The sequence below is a fragment of the Copadichromis virginalis genome, linkage group LG5, assembly GCF_057382275.1.
Source record: "Copadichromis virginalis isolate Kocher_CV1m ecotype Utaka linkage group LG5, C_Virginalis_male_GT1.1, whole genome shotgun sequence".
NCBI classification, from domain to species: domain Eukaryota; kingdom Metazoa; phylum Chordata; class Actinopteri; order Cichliformes; family Cichlidae; genus Copadichromis; species Copadichromis virginalis.
The window spans coordinates 38797181-38812490 of record NC_140622.1 but is presented as its reverse complement, the minus strand read 5'-3'; the positions used below and the strand labels follow the sequence as shown (position 1 = coordinate 38812490).

Sequence of the window (15310 nt, the reverse complement as noted above, 5' to 3'; positions counted from 1 at the left end):
ATGTAAGTGTATTTTTGCATTACTTAAATTCTGCCAGTAAGATAAAATGCTATGGATTTTTTAAAATACAATGTAATACCCTAGCAGCTACCAAACTGTACAAACAAAATACCCTCTCTTTACACTCAAAAAAATGAAACGTTGACTTTAATTAAAATTATTTTGTCAACAGGTTCCACGAAATTGAATTATGTTAGTTTAAAGCAAAAATCTTTAGTTCATCTAATTTAAAAAAACTACTTAAGATTAACAAGACATATTTAAGACTAACTAAATCAAGTTATGTTGTATGAACATAGATGATATATTTTCAGGTTAGATAGTTTAGATTAGTTACTTCAACACATTTCTTATTTGTGGCAGTAAAATGTTAAATTTAAGTTAGATTAATTCAAATATTATATTTTCAGCCACCTTGTGCTTTATTAATTAGTTTTACATAAATCTATTTTGTCAACAGGTTCCACACAAATGAATTAAGTACATCCAACTTATTTTTTAAAATTTATTTTATTGCCAACACATTCAGTGAGCATTTGTGTAAACCCAGTCCAAAATAAAACACAACAGCTCATTAGGGTTAGTAATTAACAGTATGTAGACAGATGCAACATCAAGACTTTAAATTAAATGTCTGTATCTACCAGAAATAGAAGAAAAGAAAAAAAAAAAACGCATTGAAGATCACATAACACATTGATAAGATGACACTTGAGTCATGCACATGTGATGCTAGTAAGGTCTGTGAGTGTTTTTTTCTTTTAGTGTCTAAAATGGATAGCAAAGTTGCTATTTGCAATGATTGCTTAGGGTCAGTCCAGTAACACAATGCCAATGAAGTGCTTTCCTTTAACAATGCAAAGTGAAGTGTCCACCTCAACAGCCACAATTTAAAAAAAAAAAAAAAGTAACAACAACAACAAAACAACAACAATAATAATAATAATAATAATAATAATAATAATAAATAGTCCACTGATATTAGCAATCAAAGAAAATTACATCACCATCCCAAATAAAACTTTAACAAAACATGCCAACATTATGGTCTAACAATAAAACAGCTTGTCAGCGTTCAGTTTTTTTGCAACAGCACAGCAGTAACCATTTAACACTCGCCACTGTCAACATTTATTTTACCAGTGTTTGGGCAAAAAACTTCAGATGGAAACATTTTAACATGGAAACAATTGTTCGTCTTTAAAAGTCCACAAAATATACATTCATCCTGCATTCCCAACTTGGATGATCTGATATCCTCGTGTTGGTGTTGTTCCCAGACCATCATGAAAATGTTGTTCCAGGTTCAACATTGCAAGTGACCAATCACATTGTTGTGACGTTATTCTATTCCAAGCCATTCGTGCATTTATGAAATTCCAATGTTGCAAGGACAATATCAATTCTGCTTACTGTTTATTAAAGGGTTACGGTTAGGGTTAGGGTCAGTTGATCGGCGGACAGAGGCGGTTTCACGCAGCTTAAGTACAGTTTTTTGTTTTACGCCGGTTCTTCCCGAAGTCGCAAAAGTATGACGTCACAACATTCTGATTGGTCACTTGCAATGTTGATCCTGGAACAACATTTAGTATGATGATCTGGGAACAACACCAACACGAGGATATCAGATCAACCTCCTAACTTACCCTTAATTTTAGTATGTATTGCAATTACCTTTACAATGCACACAATGTAACACAAACTGAATATGAACATATTTCCACCTCATAACAATATGCCTTGAACGCTAATATACACACCACCCTTCAACATTTCTGGTGCAGTATCATCTCTCAATTAAATCCTTTAAATCTCAATACTTTTGATTGTCTCTTAGCTTTCAGTCTTGAGGTTAACTGAGATTCAGTGCATATATCCCACCCATTAAGAGTGCACATGCAGAGGCCAGGTCTTCCAGGTCATGCAGGACACACTAGATGGTTATACCCACTGTAGGGTAATTTCCAATAAACCAAGTTCAAAAAAGAAGAGTCTATGGCTGACGCGTGTTCCTGGTTTCCAAAAGAAATGCTTCCAGTTGCATTATGATTTGAAGACTGTTTATTTATTACAAACGGAAGATGTAACAATGAACTCCTTCCTAAAAAGCATGAAAGTTCCAAAAAATAGCAGTTATCCAGAACTAGCTGTGCACACGGTCAGAAAACCGTGAGACTCCTAACCTCTCTGTCCATGCTCCTCCCCTTCCCTCTCACACAGGGTTTCATGCTACTATTGCACTTACATAATTAAAGTGAGAGGTACCCCCTTTTAGGTTCCAATCCCAAAACAGTGACTTAAAATTACTTTATGTAAACACATATATTTTCACATTTATTAATCCTGAAAAGATGACTTATGTAATGAATCTATGAATTATAAAACAAACATGAACTCAATCGTAAATAAAAATATAAAGCAGACGTCTGGCGCTTACACCCACATCGGCTGGAGGAGTGCTGGCATCAGCTCTTTCGATGGTAAAGATAGCAAGGGTAATTTGTTCCAGCTCCCTCTGAACAGCTGTAGCTTAGACACAAAAACATAGAAAAATGGCATCCAGTTTTAAAAAAAGAAAGAAAAAGGGCCAAAGCTACCCTTTAATGACGTAAACACAATATTAGGAACATGCACCCCAGTGCGCCACTATTTTAGACTACAGATTCAACGATAAATATAAATAGTTTGGGTATACAAGAAGATTTCCCAAAACATTTAAACAGGTTCCATGCAAATTACAACAACAACAACATTACAACATGCAACAACATTAGTTATTCAAAATTTGGTTTAATACAGATAAAAAACTAAACTAAAATTACCAACCAATTATTCTTTGAAGAGGATGCTTGGGTCTTCATTCAGGTAAAAAGGTAGTGCCCTGAGGACACACTCCCTCCCCTTTTCAATGGTTTCCTTCTGTAGAGAGTGGCAGAGATACAGGAAGAGAAAACAGATATACTTTAGGATGACAGAAACTCACATTATACGCAAAATGAATGACATATCCACTGCACAGATAGACATGTACACAAGACCAACTAATCATCACATGGACATGAATAGTTAACCTGTTGGGCAGGGTTTCCACCACATTAGATATGTCCATAATGGAGGTAAAGACAAACTAATACATCATCTTTTTTGCATTCAAAACATAACATAAAAACATTCACTTCTGGTTTAACCTAAATCAAGGGATCAGATTTTACATATGTTTAGGTAATTTAAATTTTCCAACGTTTTGAGTACCAAACTTTGTCTTGCTTAATATAAATGTAAGTGCACTGTGCAGCTACCATACACTAGCTGTTTAAATTTGAAAATGATCTTATTAGCCATAATATTTTGCTACCAACAGAATAACGCACCTGTGTGGCTGGGGCCAAAGTTTGTCTAATTTTCTTCCCTGCAACGCCTCCTTTTTTCTTGAAGACTTTTATGAGCTGGTCAGTGTATTGGTCAAGTTGTGTAAAAAGCCTTGGAACATGTGCAGCAGTAGTAATCCTCACATATTCTGCTTCCACCTGAAAATATGTCAACAAACACAACATACTGTACTGTAAATATACATACTATATGTACACATATACAAACTAAAACTAATGTAGTAAGACCTCATTAAAGCTATAATTTTAACACAAACATTTACACAAAATGCTAATGGAGCCATTACAGCTTTTATTGTTATTTATCAAGTTCCAAAAAATATTGATCACAGCTGATCTGAAAAGAATTTCATGCCTCAGGCCCTTGAACTGCAACCTTTACCATGGTTCAGATGTGGAGAAGAAATAACAGGGGCATGGGATGGGTCACAAAAGAAAACTTAACTTATAAAACAGTTTTGTTTTTAAAAGTATAACAGTTCACATACCACATACAAGCTCAGCAATACCACATACACCACATCAGTATAGGAGGGAGCAGGTAAAGGCAGGATCTGAGATTTATAAAGAAAAAAAATAATTAATTCCTTAATTTCAAGAAGCAAATTATTGTTTGAATTACAACTAAATAAAATACTACTCAGAAGAAAAGCAAGAGATTGACACTGCCATGTGCTAACTTTCTATAGAAGCAATTATCACCAGGTCTGTCGACCTCCATTGTCTGTCCACTCATATGTCTTGAATAATTTTATTAAAAAAATTAAGTGTGTACTTTCACAAACTGTAATTTATAACTACATTGATATGTATAACTCCGCTAGGAAACATGCTGTATTTACAGACCATTTTTACATAATACAGATTACTGATAGAGCAGAACAATGGTGTCACAGTGGCTTTCGCCCTTGACTTTTTGGATTTTAAATGTCACTTTATGCTATCCTTGCTATCCTATTCGATATTTCCGACTCTCGGATTACAGAAAAGGAATCCCAAGAAAGCAAATGGAAAAATAACCCCTTGAAAGAATAACCCCATGAACCCCTGTAGCTAATCCCTTAATAAAACAAAAAACAATAAAAATGTTTCTTACACAGTCCACAAAATAAGCATGTCCAGGACCCAGTAAAACTAATGTAAAACAAGCACACGCAAACGATATAACATGTCTTGTAAGACAAACGCAAAATATAACCATGCTGGACATATAGATACTACACAACATAGTCAAAGAAAAAAGTGGTCTTACCTCTCAAAGAAACAGCAGCTTGGCGCCAAAACAGCCTTTTTCAGTTAAATTTGAAGTCTTGCGCATGAGCAGGCACAAGCCGTGAAACCTTCTTGTTCTGCGCGGTTTCATTACAACTGTTTTTGCATTACTGCCACCTTGTGGATATACAAGGTATATCGATCCTAATTGACTTAACTTAAATGTTATGCGATCAAGTAACACATTAGTATTATGTACGTTGAATAATAGACACAATTACGTAGACTTGATTAGAAAAACATATGTTAACTTAACAAAAACATATATTTTAAGTAAAATGAAAATAAATAATTAATATACACTGAACAATCCACCTCATTCATTTTTTTGAGTGTAGAAAACCCTCACACACACACACACACACACACACACACACACACACACACACACACACACACACACACACACAGGTCAGGAGCAGGGCACAGGCGTATCACAGCACTATGGCTATGCTGCAGGTGGCCCAAAAACCAGGCTGAAGTCAAGATTTAGTTTCTTTTTGAGATAAAGTCATGAAATAAAAAATTACATTTTTTTTAGAAAAATAACAAAAATACAAATTATGTAATGCAAGAAGCTAACACGTTAATGTCCATTTTTCAAAAAAAGTAGAGTACCCTAACTCATTACAAAGTAACCCACTACACTGCTGAATGTTTTGCTAGATTACAGGTCATGCTTGTCACATTCTCTCAAAACAACCTTACTTATTTAATTGGGGCGATCATGGCTCAAGAGTTGGGAGTTCGCCTTGTAATCAGAAGGTTGCCGGTTCGAGCCCTGGCTCCGACAGGCTCGGTCGTTTGTCGTTGGGCAAGACTCTTCACCCATTCCCTACTGATGTTGGTCAGAGGGCCCGCTGGTGCCAGTGTCCGGCAGCCTCGCCTCTGTAAGTGCGCCCCATGGTGGCTGTGGCTACAATGTAGCTGCCATCACCAGTGTGTGAATGTCTGGATGACTGAATGTGTAAAGCGCTATACAAATACAGGCCATTTACCATTGATACTCTGTCTATTCCAGGCGGACGCATTGGATGAGTCGACCCTCATTGACACTTCAGTTGCCCTTCTCACAGTGGTTACCGACGGCGCTTCCCAGTCCAGTCCATTTTACTTCCTCAAGCATGGCTGTTGTGGTGAAAGGCGACTAGGTGATGCGTGATATTCCCAGATTTGCAAATGCATTTGCTTTATTATTTGGCTTGATCTATGCTCTGCATTTAGACTACCCCAGGAAGCTGGTTCACACATTTGCCTTTGTCCAAAATATCTTCATGGGGCTTGATGACGGCAAACCCCTGAAACCCCTGCCTACATGCTCTTAAGGAATATAAGGCAATGTTTGTTAGGACACGCACTCTGTTACTGAGCACTTTGTTTGAAGCACTTTAAGCACTTTAAGTTTACTACAGGCTTTGGGTGGATTTAACTCCATCAGTTTACCTAATTTTCCTATACTTGACTGCCTTATCTGGTTATTTGGAAGCTGATCGTCTTTGTACCCATTTTAAAAAATTGTTTTTCATTTCTATTTTAAAAAAAAGTGATTAGTATTTGACTTTTTGTTTTGCATTTTTGTGTATTTTGAGAAAGATGCAATTAGGACTGATGTCGTCCTTTGTGATTTTATAAAAAGATAAATGTTCTACACAGAATTTATAATGCTCACTTTATGGTGCCGATGTCCATGTTAGTTGTTTTATAAAAACATTTGTGATGTTTTTAAATTTTCATGAAAAAATGTTAAATAAACAAAATGTAAAGTAACTGAATTTCCATACTTTTTTTTTTTTAGTAGTCTACACTCAAACATTGAAACATAAATATCTTTTAATTAATAATCAGATAATTTGAGTTGTAATATAATTGCATTGTGTTGCATCAAAATAATAAACTACAAGAAACACAAAAATATTGAAATTAAAGTATACAGTCTTTGAGTAAAGCTCAATTAATAAAATATAAAATATAATTTAAAATTTTTAGGTTAACAATAAATACAAATTTTGAGTACCCCATACTTAGAAGATATGAGTTTTTGTACTTAAATCTTTTGAGGTAATCAGTTTCCACAAAAGTTTTAAGTTCAGTCAACTTGTTCGGGTTTACAGTGCAGGACAATTTGACGGTATAACCAAAACATGCAATCTAAATAAAACACTGCACAAAATATGACCAATACATGCAATATAAAAAATAAGTACACTTCACATTAAAATACAGCACAGCAAAACAACATCCGTCCTTCCCTGGAAGACATATACATTTTATGACAAAATTTGATCAAATAAACTTCATGTTTTTGTCAATGTGATCACAAAAAAGTGACTGAGTCCATCCACTCAGCAGGAAAGTGTTAGGTACATCTGTGTGGCAGGCAGAGGGTAAGAGGCCAACAACTTTGACCACAATGTGGGACATACAAGAGAATAAAGAAAAAAAGGGTTGCAACAGGGAATGAAACTGTTTACTCAACTTGTCAATTACAAGTCATGCCAACGAGCTCAACAGTGACGATCCTCCTTTCTTATACACTTCATGACAAAATTTTATCAAATAAACTTCATGTTTTTTTAATATGATCAGATAAATGGGACTGAGTCCATCCACTCAGCAGGAAAGTGTTAGGTAAATATATCACCCTCCACCGAGGGAGCTCGTGACGTACTACCCAGCTTTCTTTAGACCGCGAAGGCCGGGTCCTCAGGTGGAAGCAGCCTCTGAATTTGGACACCCCCGCTGTTTCCGGGCCGGCCAATAATAACGGTGATTTAACGTATTTTATCTGATAAATAAACCCTGTAAAATGTATTTATCACCCCCCCCAACAGACCTTTTGAATGTCTCCCTAGTAGGCTACGGCCACAACACCTCACTCTTGGAGCACTTTTTTGCCACATGTATCGCAAACCACGTCTCAGGTGTTTGTGGAGGTACAATACGTCCGCACAATTACGCTCAGCCATTGTCGTGAGTGCGCACGCAAGGTGCTGCGAGACATTTATACAGCCGTATTTCGCACATGACTATGAAGGGCGGAAGAAGAAGTAGTTCCTTTGAATGTAGACAATCCGAATGTTATAGTTTCTTTCCACTGTCTTCCTGTTAATTGTTAACCATTCCTCGCCGTCAGTCCCCTGACCGTGGTCGGGAGACGCGAGGGGAGATGTTTCCTCCAGGGCCGAAGTTTGTCCTCCTTCGGGGTTAACTCCCTTCACTTTTGTGGAGTAGTGAGACAGACAGAAATCAGCCGAGGCCCCGGAGAGTAATGAAGAGATGAGGCTTTAATAACAGTACTGCACACTTCGAAACACACTGCATAGCCTGTAGCCCGTTAGAACGCTGCTCCCGGTCGCCCTCTCTACCCATGACACACTCTCTCCATTTTTTTCCCACTTTAGTTTTCTTCAGTAACTTCTCATGCCTCATTGCCTGTTTTTGTCATTCTGCCACTTTGTAAATAAACGTTCATTCATATCATCAGTCTTTTGCCTGCATTTTAGGTAGTGATGGGTAGATGAGGCCTCGTGAAGCATTTCAGCACATTGTATCGATACTTTGTCGACACAGTGTTGCTGTTTTGCTCCATACTGTCACCTGCTGGACCTTAAATATCATTGCAGGCAACTTACTTGAGACTGGAGACAAGACATCGAGAGTGCAGCGGGAAGATGACGAGGCTCCTTGGAGAGTTCAGTGGGGAGCAGTCCTGATACTGGTGGCTGACTTGGCACTGAAGAATGCTGACATGACAATAAATGTTTTGCCCCACACTGTATGATTGTCATGTTACAGACAGGGCAGTGAGCGTGTCCTGTCGTCCTACATGGCAGCCTGCACCGGCATATCATTTTGTCTGTAAGAGAGAAAAGTTGTGAATAGCAACTTTTAAGGCAACAAAGAGACTGCAGAAGTGCTGAAAAGAAGTGCATATTTATAACTTTAACTATGAGGTATATTTAATGCCAACATAACTCTGAAAGGCAAAGCATTTTTAATGTGTCCATTTATATGCTCCACGATCTTTGCCCTGACTTCGCTCCTTCCTGAACTGCTGTTTATTTGATGGCAAAAATTTAAAACGAAGACAAAGAGGATTTGGGTTTTTAATGGAAGTTGAAAGTGGGGCAGAGAGGGCAGTGAAAGAGTCTTCTGCAACATGTTGTGCATTCCTGCAATTCTGGCTTGGAGGCAGAATTCCAATTTGATATGTGCATCTAAAACAAAGAGAAAAACAGATAAACACCATATACACATTTAAGTTCAGGTTTTAGCAGAACTAACACATTAGTTAGCGTGTAAGAAATTTGGGGAGAAAATTCTTTACAAAAACATAATTTACAAGACACTTTTATTTGTTACATACGTATATATTGACATATAACAGACAATTTAACAAAGGCTAACTAAAATCTGGGCAATAAAAAAGCAGAACAGAATGTAATAGAGAATATTAGTATTTATAAATATATAAATCTCTTTGTGACGAACTTTACAATGTTGATGCAGGTGGAAGGAAAGACATGAAGTGCGATATGCAGTAAATGGAACAATGTGCATTGATGTTACAGATGGTTAAAAGTAGTGAAGGGAATTTGTTTAATAACAAGCAACTGACCATTAAATGCTAACCAGAGGTGTCAAAAGTGCACACATTCCTTACTAAAGTTTAGATACCTCGGGGGTCTGACCGTTGTTGTAATGCTAACAAAGTGCCAACGTAATCAGTGTAAGCAAACTAGATGACTCCTAGAATTATGAAATTATCAATGGCAAAATTATATATGAAAGACTCTGTCTCAACCTTATGATCCACTTGCAAGGTTTCCACTGTATCCACGCAGGGAACGTATTTGAGCACACTGTGGAGGTCACGTGTTTCCGGTTACTATGGAGGTCGCAATATGCCGCTCCCCAGTGGCTGCAGCCAGACCCTCCTCATTAATTCTGCTATGTAAATCTGTATGCATTACTGTAGGGTCTACCTTACAATATAAAGCCCCTTGAGGGGACTGTTGTTGTGATTCGGCGCCGTATAAGAAGATTAAGATATTATTCTTCATACAATCTGCATAATCACCACTGAAACAAAAACCAGGAGAAAGAAACATCCATCCATCCATTCGTTTCCGCTCATCCTTTTTCAGGGTCGCGGGGGAGCCTGCAGCTGTCATAGGGCGAGAGGCAGGGTACACCAGGGACAGGTCGCCAGTTTGTCGCAGGGCTGACACACAGGGACAGACAACCATTCGCACTCACATTCACTCCCGCATTCACACCTATGGGCAATTTAGACTAATCAATTAACCTATCCCCAAAAAAGAAACAGATAAACGAATTCAGATAGGAAAATGTTCATGAATCACTGATTTATGTGAAACATTTGTTTGTACAATTTTTACTTTGTGGGGAAGGACTGTTTGTAAATGATGAGCACTGGTGGCAGCATGCTGATGGGTCTTTTTGTGAGCTGAGCCATCACAAAGCCTCTGCAACATGGCCAAAGTGTTCTTTATTATTTTTCAGGAAGATTCCGTTTTTTCTTTAGAGTGCCTCTCACAGCTTACGTCTAATGTTAGGGACATGAAGGAATTTAAAATTGAGAGAAAAATGAAGGGATAAAATTATGATGGCTTCACACTGTAAAGTGCCACACTATAAAAAGTACTTCATAACTTTTTTTTTATGTCTCCTCTTTGTCAAACAGAATTGTTGTGTATGGAGAGACCATGTCGAACGCCATCGTCCCCAACTCGGCCAAGTCTTTCAACTTACAGCAAGAGTTTAAGCTGACTGATGAGGAGGTGAGACTCACTTATGTGTTTTCTGAGCTCAAAGGCAGAAATGATTTGACTATTTTATTGTAAGGGACAGCATCGGTGTTGTCGTTCAACTATATTTACTCTCTAAGGCACTCAGCTTCAGTGACCATTACCCCGTGGACGTGGAACTTCAGACCAGAGCAGGAAGACAGAAAAGGATGGCTGTGCCTGACGGGACAGAGATGACATCTGGAGAAGTACAGTCTCAGAAGAAAGGTGTCTGAGACGGTTTAATAAAAATGTTTTAGTTATTTTATAAAGGAGCAAATACCTCATGAATCTCATGGCTGATTTCAGTTCAGTTACATTCTAATTAATTATGTAGAGTTGCTGTTTGTTTAGGAATCAAAGTGATGTGACATATCTCATTTTAACTGAAATATACTAACAGTAACAAATTTATAGCAAACATGTTCTGCAGTGTTGTATTCTGGATGCTACTGAATGCAGATTTTATTTTTCCTCCTTCTAATAATAAACAACAGGGAAACAGAAGAAGACCAAACCGGCAGGGTCACCAAAGACAGACAACAGAAGAATGTGGGAGCAAAAAGGAAGCAAAGGCGGGCATCCAACACGCTAACCAAGAGAAGACGTCAGGATGTTCAATGTTCATGATCTTACTATTAAATTAGAAAAGTAGTGTTACTGTAGTTAGAGCCGTTTCTAGTATTAAATTGTCATGGCTTCAGTTTTTTGACTTATTAGAGATTTAACTGAAAACCACATCAGGTAATTCTCTGTGGTAAAAGAAACACCCTCTGTTAGTCTTTAGTATTTATAGTACTCAAAAAAGCAGGATGAATGTACTGTAGAAATGAAAAATTAGTTTACAGATATTAGTATTGCATGGAACTAATTTGCCATGGTAAACCTGAATTTCAATATATAGATAGATAGATGGATGGATAGGTTTTAAAGTCATAATAAATATTGTTCATGCACAGAAACAATATTTGAAACATTTTCTTTATTCTGCATTGAGAGCAAACATTGACAGAGGCATAGCTTTCACACTTACAGTGTGCTGACGCAAAACTTTGTGTAAGAAAACAATACTTGAAACATTTTCTTTATTCTGCATTGAGAACAAACACTGACAGAGGCATAGCTTTCACACTTACAGTGTGCTGACGCAAAGCTTTGTGTAAGATTTAACTTTTTCCCCCCTGGAGAATCCTCCTGAACCAGTTAAGGTATTTTGAGATATCTGTATAGACATTGGGGACATCCGGATAGTTACAATTTCCCAGCTCGGTTCCAGGAAGCAGTTTGTTGAAAGAAACAATACCGACAGCCATTCCCTTGCAGACCAGAGGGCCACCAGAATCACCCTGTAAGGAGGAAGTATTTACTTTTTTCATGTGATACTTAATGCAGAGTGCTCATATATTTCTCAACCACAGAGCAGTTACCAAGAATTTTTAAGGAAAGGACAGAAAACATACCTGACAGAATCCTTTATTTGTGCTGTATCCACCTGCACAGATAACATTGGGAGGACTTTTGTATCCAGGAACCTTTTGAGCCCAAGCATTCTGGCAGACTTGTGGGCCGATGACAGACACATCCACCACTCTCAGGTTGTCAACAACATTACCGTAAGTGTTTATCTTACCCCATCCAGCCACTTGGCACTTCTCATTTTCATTTAATGTCATTTCACGGAGGGGAAGTCGAATGAATTGAATTGTATTGCATGGTTGGACAGGTCTAGACAGCTAGAGGCACAGAATTAAAGAGTAAAGATTAAAAATAAGTGAAAACATGTAACAGCAACACAGAACATCTATCATTTATCTTTTTTTTAAGTAAGCACTTTTTCCCTCAATTAGAAATTTGTTTTTCAATAAGTGCATTGTAAATTCAAACACTCAAAAATATAAAACTTCCAGTGTGAAGTGAGAAAACAAAAAGATAAAAACCTTACTTTTAAAAGCATGATGTCGTATCCAGAGTCAACATCCTGATAATATGGGTGTTTGTATTTGTCGGCAATCTGTATCACGAGCTTATCAGCACTCCTCAGATGGTGGTTACCAAGGACTACATACCTAAGATTCCTGAATAAAATATAATAATGAGATCATCAGTAGATTTTCTGCAGTTACATAAACAACATGATGAAAATATTAATACATTTTTATAGTTAAATTAAATTTTATGTATTCACTGAATTTATTCAAAATTTTTTATGGTTTTAGTTTGTAAAGGAAGAACTTAAATAATTATTATTACATTATACAGTACTAAATATACATGTCATGTGTATATAAAAAACACCCAGCACGCCCCTGCGGGCGGTTTATCCTTCAAGCTCGGGTCCTCTACCAGAGGCCTGGGAGCTTGAGGGTCCTGCGCAGTATCTTAGCTGTTCCCAGGACTGCGCTCTTCTGGACAGAGATTTCCGATGTTGTTCCCGGGATCTGCTGGAGCCACTCGCCTAGCTTGGGAGACACCGCACCTAGTGCTCCGATTACCACGGGGACCACCGTTACCTTCACCCTCCACATCCTCTCGAGCTCTTCTCTGAGCCCTTGGTATTTCTCCAGCTTCTCGTGTTCCTTCTTCCTGATATTGCTGTCATTCAGAACCGCTACATCGATCACTACGGCCGTCTTCTTCTGTTTGTCTACCACCACTATGTCCGGTTGGTTAGCCACCACCATTTTGTCCGTCTGTATCTGGAAGTCCCACAGGATCTTAGCTCGGTCATTCTCCACCACCCTTGGGGGCATCTCCCATTTTGACCTCGGGACTTCCAGGTTGTAATCAGCACAGATGTTCCTGTACACTATGCCGGCCACTTGGTTATGGCGTTCCATGTATGCCTTGCCTGCTAGCATCCTGCACCCTGCTGTTATGTGCTGGATTGTCTCTGGGGCATCTTTACACAGCCTGCACCTGGGGTCTTGCCTGGTGTGATAGACCCCAGCCTCTATGGATCTTGTGCTCAGAGCTTGTTCTTGTGCTGCCATGATTAGTGCCTCTGTGCTGTCTTTCAGTCCAGCTTTGTCCAGCCACTGGTAGGATTTCTGGATATCAGCCACCTCCTCTATCTGCCGGTGGTACATACCGTGCAGGGGCCTGTCCTTCCATGATGGTTCCTCGTCTCCATCCTCTTTCTTGGGTTTCTGCTGCCTGAGGTATTCACTGAGCACTCGGTCAGTTGGGGCCATCTTCCCAATGTATTCTTGGATGTTCCTTGTCTCATCCTGGACTGTGGTGCTGACACTCACCAGTCCCCGGCCCCCTTCCTTCCGCTTAGCGTACAGCCTCAGGGTGCTGGACTTGGGGTGAAACCCTCCATGCATGGTCAGGAGCTTTCTTGTTTTGATGTCAGTGGCTTCTATCTCCTCCTTTGGCCAGCCTATTACCCCAGCAGGGTACCTGATCACGGGCAGGGCGTACGTGTTGATGGCCTGGATCTTGTTCTTACCATTCAGCTGACTCCTCAGGACTTGCCTGACCCTCTGCAGGTACTTGGTGGTTGCAGCTTTTCTAGCGGCCTCTTCATGGTTCCCATTCGCCTGTGGGATCCCCAGGTACTTGTAACTGTCCTCTATGTCTGCAATGTTGCCTTCTGGTAGTTCAGTCCCCTCAGTTCTGACTACCTTCCCTCTCTTTGTTACCATCCGACTACACTTCTCCAGTCCGAACGACATTCCAATGTCATTGCTGTATAGCCTGGTAGTGTGGATCAGTGAATCTATGTCTCGTTCACTCTTGGCATACAGCTTGATGTCATCCATGTACAGGAGGTGGCTGACAACTGCTCCGTTCCGTAGTCGGTATCCGTAGCCAGTCTTGTTAATGATCTCACTCATATATATATATATAATATGGATATATATATATATATATATATATATATAATATGGATATATATATATATATATATATATATATATATATATATATATATATATATATATATATATATATATATATATAGATATATATATATATATATATATATATATAGATATAGATATATATATATATATAGATATATATAGATATAGATATATATAGATATATATATCATATATCTATATGTAGAGAGAGAATTTATATATATAAGAAATAAATAAGAAATTTCCTTGGTGGAATGATTACTTACAGGTCACAGTGTGCAGCAGTCATTACAAGGTTCTCAGACACAAGAAATCCTCCACAAATATGGTAGCCGTTGTAATCCTGCACTGATGCCATATACAGCATTTCGTTGTCTGGGGCTATTTGCCCATTTATAATTTCACTTCCGAGGACTAGTAGCATTAGGAGGAAACAAAATTAATAAAAAATTATTTAAAAAATATTAATATTCCACACAAGTATTCATGGTGCAACTTACCATTTTGCCCGAGGAATGTCAGCGCATAAATGACCGCAAATGACTGCAGAGCAAACATCTTGGTGGTGAAATGCTCGATCTGTTATGTTGAGGCCGACGGGTCAGTCCTTTTAAGCAGTTTGTACCAACCAACATCTGACTTTTAACCACTTCCTGTGAGTAACATGTTTTTGAAATTTTCCACAGCAAATACTTCACTATCACTATCACCATATGTTATATGTGCACCCATTTCTCATTAACAGTATTGAATTTCAAACAAACTACAGCTAAATCTTCTGCTTACTGAGAAATGCTCCCTTTGTTTTTCTTTGGGTGGACAAGATGCTTTAGCTTGGAACTAGAAAAATTAAAATCAAAGTGAAGGGCTCAAATAGATACTTGAGGATTTTCACTTTTGTTTTATTTTATTTTGCAGTTATTCGCACTAAACCCAAACAACCACCATCTTCACTCATGGCACTCCCACT

At 38.3% G+C, this 15310-nt stretch overlaps 1 protein-coding gene and 1 long non-coding RNA gene across 3 annotated transcripts; both read right to left on the bottom strand.

The window, feature by feature from the left end:
- Window positions 1–821: 821 nt before the first annotated feature.
- On the bottom strand, window positions 822–4996 carry LOC146710335 (uncharacterized). Of its 2 annotated transcripts, none has more exons than XR_014920593.1 (5): window positions 4486–4996; window positions 3878–3943; window positions 3372–3527; window positions 2827–2919; window positions 822–2529 (listed from the first exon to the last, which is right to left on the bottom strand). It is a non-coding gene; the product is annotated as an uncharacterized LOC146710335 (long non-coding RNA). The 2 variants fall into 2 exon arrangements; XR_014920592.1 differs by having other exon boundaries at window positions 4642–4996.
- Window positions 4997–11438: 6442 nt separating this feature from the next.
- LOC146710334 (granzyme B-like) lies at window positions 11439–14950 on the bottom strand. Its single transcript, XM_085457744.1, has 5 exons — window positions 14841–14950; window positions 14607–14754; window positions 12414–12546; window positions 11932–12204; window positions 11439–11817 (listed from the first exon to the last, which is right to left on the bottom strand). Exons 1-5 carry the CDS (start codon window positions 14896–14898, stop codon window positions 11638–11640), a joined length of 792 nt encoding a protein of 263 aa, XP_085313870.1. The 5' UTR covers window positions 14899–14950; the 3' UTR covers window positions 11439–11637.
- Between the last annotated feature and the right edge of the window lie 360 nt (window positions 14951–15310).

What these genes read in the sequence shown, in the direction of transcription:
- LOC146710334 (XM_085457744.1), bottom strand. Translation starts at nt 14,898, where the DNA reads ATGTTTGCTCTGCAGTCATTTGCGGTCATTTATGCGCTGACATTCCTC. An exon ending in GACATTCCTCGGGCAAAATG is followed by an intron (nt 14,755 to 14,840) that starts GTAAGTTGCACC and finishes TAATGCTACTAG; the next exon opens with TCCTCGGAAGTGAAATTATA. An exon ending in ACGACATCATGCTTTTAAAA is followed by an intron (nt 12,205 to 12,413) that starts GTAAGGTTTTTA and finishes CTGTGCCTCTAG; the next exon opens with CTGTCTAGACCTGTCCAACC.